The sequence below is a fragment of the Larus michahellis genome, chromosome 1, assembly GCF_964199755.1.
Source record: "Larus michahellis chromosome 1, bLarMic1.1, whole genome shotgun sequence".
NCBI classification, from domain to species: domain Eukaryota; kingdom Metazoa; phylum Chordata; class Aves; order Charadriiformes; family Laridae; genus Larus; species Larus michahellis.
The window spans coordinates 213773375-213778985 of NC_133896.1; the positions used below are offsets into that span (position 1 = coordinate 213773375).

General features: G+C 67.8%; 1 protein-coding gene across 1 annotated transcript; it reads left to right on the forward strand.

Annotated features, from left to right (window-relative positions):
- The first annotated feature begins 4 nt into the window (after positions 1–4).
- Positions 5–5353, forward strand: XNDC1N (XRCC1 N-terminal domain containing 1, N-terminal like). Its single transcript, XM_074573000.1, has 10 exons — positions 5–116; positions 1504–1612; positions 1908–2046; positions 2134–2289; positions 2612–2775; positions 2964–3040; positions 3171–3373; positions 3830–3914; positions 4123–4253; positions 4836–5353. Exons 2-10 carry the CDS (start codon positions 1568–1570, stop codon positions 5018–5020), a joined length of 1185 nt encoding a protein of 394 aa, XP_074429101.1. The 5' UTR covers positions 5–116; positions 1504–1567; the 3' UTR covers positions 5021–5353.
- Positions 5354–5611: the final 258 nt, after the last annotated feature.

Genomic DNA, 5611 nt, shown 5'->3' on the forward strand with positions numbered 1-5611 from the left:
TCATGCACCGCGGCAGGGCCCCGCGCCGGCCCGGGGGGCGAACCGGGGCCCGGGGGCCGAACCGGGGCCCGGGCCCGGGCCGGGAACGGGGCGGCTGGAGCGAGGAGGGAGCGGCGGTGAGCGGGCCGCGGGGTCAGGCGTCGGGGGTCAGGGGTCAGGGGTCACGCGGTTTGGGCGGGAGATTCAGGAGGCGGAGGCGGCGGCGGCGGGATCGGTGCGGGGGTTAATGGGGGGCACTGGGAGGGTGACTGGGGTGGGGGGGGCTGTGGGGCAGGTCTGGGGGGTGAATGGGGCAGGGATGGGGGGCACTGGGAGGCGAATGGGGTGGGGGGTGAGGGGCTGTGAGGTGAATGAGGGGCTGTGGGGCACTGGGGGGTGAATGGGATGGGAGGGCTGGGGGGAGAGGGACTGGGAGGGACTGGGAGGTGAATGGGGGGCTGCAGAGCAGGGTTGGGGGGCTCTAGGGGGTGAACGGGGTGGGGGAGCTGGGGGATAGGGCTACAGGGGAGCTGTGGGGCAGGGCTTTGGGGCCAGAATGGGCTGGGTGGCGGGTCGGGGGGATGAATGGCGTCGGGGGGTTGGGGGGCAGGGCTGGGGGGTGAATGGGAGGGGGTGGGGGGCCAGGACTGTGAAGCATTGGGGGGGGTGCATGGGGCAGGAGACTGTGGGGCAGGGCTGGGGGATGAATGGCGTGGCGGGGTGGTGGGGCAGGCCTATGGGGGGACACCGTGGGGGTGAGTGGGGTGGGGGCTATGGGGCGGGGGGCTCTGGGGGAGGGCTGAGGGGTAAATGGGGGGGCTAGGGGGGAGGGTTGGGGCGGCACTGTGGGAGAGAATGGGGGGGGGCTGTGGAGCAGGACTAGAAGGGTTAATGGGGCGGGGGTTTCTGGGGGAGGGGCGGAGGGCAGCGCTGTGGGGAGAGGGGCTTGGGGGCAGGACTGGGGAGTGGGGCGGGGGGAGGTTGTGGGGCAGGGCTGGAGGCTACTGGGATGGCAGAATGTATCTGAGGGGGTCATGTGTGGGTATGGGGACACCGGAGGGGTAGAACTGGAGGGGCTGAGGGGAGTTGTGGGGAAGGACTGGGGGGGCACTGGCGTGACAGAGTAGGGCTGGGGGAGGTTGTGGGCTGGATGTGGATGGCACTGGGGTGTTGGAATGGGGGTGGGGGGGCGTTGTGGGGCGAGTTAGGGGCTGAACAGGGATGGGGGGGTGGTGAGTCAGTTGTGGGGGGTTACTGCTACGGGAAAACAGGGCTGGGGGGCACTGGGGGGGCTCTGGGGTGACTGAGTGGGCCTGCTGAGCGGTTGTGGGATGTGGCTGGGGTGGGGGGTGTGGAGCAAGGTTGGGGTCAACAGGGACTAATGGAGTGGCTGCCCCACTGCCCCCCTCTTTGCACCATTTGAAGCCGGGGGGGGAGGGCAGAGGCTTGGCTGGGAGCGGGGCCGGCTCTTCCCTGCCAGGAGGTGCCCGATCCCGTTGCAGAGCTGCCCCCTCTCCCCGCCAGGAGCCAGGGGGGGAGTCCGGAAGGAAGCACAGTCCCGGCGGAGGGTTGTCTCCAGGGATCCCGGATGGCTCCGGTTAAAATCAGCCACGTCGTGTCCTTCTCCTCACAGGTCTCTGGGGCGGCTGCCGGGGGCGTTTAAAGCCCAGGTTTCCATTTGCGTTGCCAAGGTCTCGGGACAGGGCGCAGCACCACAGCTCTCCATGTTTGGCACCGGCTGGAGGGCGCTAATTAGTGCCACAAGGCACTAATTACACCCGATTCTTCCCCTCTCAAAAAGCAGAGCGCTATTTCTGGGGGTTGCTGGAGAGTCCCCCTCTGCTTTTCCCCTGCGCCCGGAGCGAGATGGAGGGGACGGGATGGGTCGGGAGCTGGGGTGTGACGCGGCGTCTCCCTGTGGTGTGCAGGACCCCAAGTACCCGGTGGAGAACTTGCTGCTCGAGGACGGCCACCGGCCCTGGCTCAGCTGCCCCCGGGACCGCAGCAGGCAGCTGAGAGTGGAGCTGCAGCTGGAGAGAGCCAGTGCCATCGGCTACGTGGACGTGGGTCCGTCCCCGCCTCCGGCACGGTGTCCCCCGAACGGGGGTGGGGGTGGCGGCGCTGAACCTCACGTCCCTCCCTGCTTTAACGCAGGCAACTGCGGCTGCGCCTTTCTGCAGGTCGAGGTGGGCCGTTCCTCGTGGCCCCTCGACCGGCCCTTCCTCACCCTGGTGCCCAGCGTGGCCCTCATGACGCCGGCCGACTCCAAGCTGGGCCAGAACCGCTGTGGCGTCCGGATGTTTAAGGAAGGTAAAGATCGCCTCATCCGAGGGGAAGGAGACCCAGAGAGCCCCTGGGGGGCTGGCTGGGGGGGCTGGGGGTGGGATGGGGCTGGCCCTGGGGTGGGTGGAAGGAGGCAGGGAGATCAAGGATCAGGGCTGTGCAGCCTCGGGAGGGTCGTACCAGCTCTGCTCCACTGCCCTGCCCTCTCCCATGCCCGTATTCCCCCCGTTGTCACCGTCTCCTGGTCCTGGAGGGGGGACAGTGGCGCAGGGTGACAAGCAGAGGTGGGAGCGGCACTGGGACGGGTCCCTGCTCTGCCCCCCCAACTGCTGCCCCTTCCCTCCTGCAGCGGATTTCCTGGCGCTGGCGGTGGGGCAGAAGTGGGACCGCCTGCGGCTGACCTGCAGCCAGCCCTTCAACAAGCAGGGCCAGTTCGGGCTCTCCTTCATCCGCCTGCGCACACCGCAGGACGCCGAGCACCCCGAGCACCCGCTCCCCTCCCGGCAAGGCCTGGTACGTCCCTCTCCCCTGCTCCTCACCCTGGGAACCCACCCGGAGGTTGTGGTGATGGGGTTTTTCCTCCGTTCGTGCCCACGACGAGTGCGTGAGGGTGCTCGCCCGGCTGACGCGGGGGCTGCACCCGGCCTGGGGGGCCACACAGTGCCGATCTCCCCTCCCCAAGGCATCCCCTTGTCCCACAGGAGGATGTCGAGCCCACAGACAGCCCCTGGCGCTCCAGTCCGGCCTTTTGCCGGACTTTCTTTCCCGAACCACGCTCGTAAGTAGCCTGGTCTGGTCCGGCTCCATCCTCTCCCTGCGCGGCCAGGCCTGGAGCCACCTCGGGGTGTTGTCCCCTGGCACCCGGAGCCCTGTCTCCTCCCCGTGGGGCTGACGATCTCTGTCTGCAGGAGCTCGAGGGAGGAGGAGCAGCTGAAGAGCCGCCTGCAGCAGCTGGAGCCAGGTGCCAGCAGCACAGCCCGCCTCAGCCGCCCGGCCCAGATGGTGCTGTCAGCAGCGCGGAGCCGGGCATCAAGGCCCAGAACGGGCACGGGTGACCCAGGGGGTGACACAGAGCTCCCGGGTGAGGACATAGGAGGCCCTGCGGCGCTAGGTGAGCCAGAGCTGCCCGCGTAGGGCTTGTTGGCAGGGCAGAGAGCCTTTATGTATTTGGTACGCGCCCCCCAAAACCCTCCCAAGGGATCTTGTCCTGTTGAGGGGGGCTGGGGTGAACCTGCAGCCCCTGGGGCGCTCCCCGTGCCCGGAGCGGTCCCGTCCCCCCTGCCCTGCTGGCAGCAGGCCGTGCCCTGGCCAGGATGACCTTCCTCGGGGCAAGTCACCCTCCTTGCTGGCGTTGCAGAAGCGTGGTGGTAAATCCCACAGCTCACCCAGGAGCCTCCTGTGATCCGTTTACTGGCCGCAGTGGGGCAGCTGATCACTATTTTGTGTCATGCGGGTGTTTTCCTATCCATGAAATGCCACTGGTTTTGTTCTCACCCGGCCCCTTCCACCGGGAGATCTGGTGCCGCTGGCTGGAAGGGGGGATCATTGCTTGTCCTCTGTTCCCCAGGGCCGGCACAGGACGTCCCAGCAGCCCCCACCAGAGCCCGTAGGCAGCTGTCCCGCAGGCAGCGAGCACCCAGCCCTGCCAGCAGGTAACTCCTCACCTCGCCGTGTTTCTCCTGCCCTCGCCCGGTGATCGCTCTGCTCTCAGCCTTTCCCAGCCAGCTCCTTGCCCGCAGCCACTGCGCAGCCACCATCCTCCTTCAGTGTGTTGCCAGATCCTGGCTGGGGCTGGTCCTTTGCTCCCTGGGGTGGGCAGGACATGGCGGAGCGAGCCCTAAGCTCCCAACTGCTCTGCAGGGCTCTGCCAGCCACATTCCGGTCAGGAGGAAGAGCCAGAGCCCGCAGCCACCGAGAGAGACGGGCCAGAAGGGGTGACAGTGGAGGGGACAGCAGTCAGGAGGAGACAGGCATCTGCCCCATCTGCTCAGGTGGGTGCTTGGCCTGAAACTAATTAACACAGAGCCCGCAGGGGATCGGGACACGCTCCTGGGGCAGGGCACGGTGTGTCTGTCCCTCTGTCCATCCACCCATCGTCTGAGTCCCCTTTAGCTCAGCAGCGCTCCCCGTCCTGACTGGGGGGTGGTGGGAGGGACGGGGTGGGGGGACAGCCCGGGGCTCTGGGGCAGGTCCTGGCCCCGATGCCCCGGGCGGCAGCAGGGTGGCGCTGGGGTGAGCTGCCCCATGCCGCGGGAAGCCCCGGGAAGCAGCTGCGGAGCTGCCACAGCATCCAGGGGGGCTCAGATGGGAGGCGGTTGGGGTTGGAGGGCTGTGAGGGGCAAGGGGACAGCGGCAGGTGGGGACAGCAGTGTCTGCCGATGGCTCCGCTGTCCCCGCTTGAGAGCGGAACCCCAGCTTTTCAGGGAGAAGCAGCGGCAGCTCCATAGCCAGGACACTTCACTCCCGGAAGGATGTCACAGCATGTCACGGGGTGCCGTGCTGCCATGAGAGTCTTTGGGAGTGAGACCAAACCCCACGCTCACCCACAACCCTGTCACCTCCCCTTCCCACAGGCCGCTTCAGCCTGGATCTCCTCCCCGTGCACGCCTCCCGCTGTGGGGAGGAAGACCCTGCCGCAGCCTGGCCTTCCTCCCCGCTGGTGTCCCCCGACGCCTGGGTGTCCTGCCCCATCTGCGAGCTGCCCTTCGACGCCGCGGAGGTGGAGCGACACGCCAGCACCTGCGGCGAGCAAGGGTAGGGCTGCGAGGACGGCGGAACCAGGGAGGGGACAAACCTTGTGTCATGGCACCCGGGGGCTGAAACCCCGTCGCTGCAGCCACTGGAGACACTGGACCAGTGCCCTGGAGCCGATTGTGCCATGGCAAGACGATGCATGGGCAGGGGCCGAGCCTGCGCAGAAGCCACCGGCCACGCTGGCAGAGGCCCCGGTGAACTTGTGGGGAGGGAGAGGCGGCTCCCATGGCCATGGCCAGGCTGGGGAGGGGGGCACGGGGCGCAGCCACAGCTGTGACGAGGGGAGTTGCTGCTGGAGGAGAATAAATTAAAGGACAGAAAGAGGAAAAAGAGAGAAAATTCCCCTGTGGCTGCACAGTGTTGCCCAAGTGAGCATCCAGCCCTGGGGGACCCGGGGACAGCCAGGGTGACGAGGAGATAGTCACGCTTTTCCTCCCCTCGGGGTCCCTGGCCCCACAACTGGCGTGGGAGCCGTGGGCTCCCACAGCGCGCGGAGATGAAGCCGTGGCTGCGGTGTGTCCCCAGCAAAGGCAGCGCACGCGTCCCCACGGGCACAGAAGGGGCTCAGTGGGAGGAAGAAGCCAGGACACCCACA

Bases quoted from the DNA above. Each gene is read 5' to 3' on its own strand.
- XNDC1N (XM_074573000.1), top strand. From the start codon at position 1,568: ATGGCTCCGGTTAAAATCAGCCACGTCGTGTCCTTCTCCTCACAG. The intron at 1,613-1,907 runs GTCTCTGGGGCG...TGTGGTGTGCAG, and splicing joins TCGTGTCCTTCTCCTCACAG to GACCCCAAGTACCCGGTGGA. The intron at 3,374-3,829 runs GTGAGCCAGAGC...TCTGTTCCCCAG, and splicing joins AGGAGGCCCTGCGGCGCTAG to GGCCGGCACAGGACGTCCCA.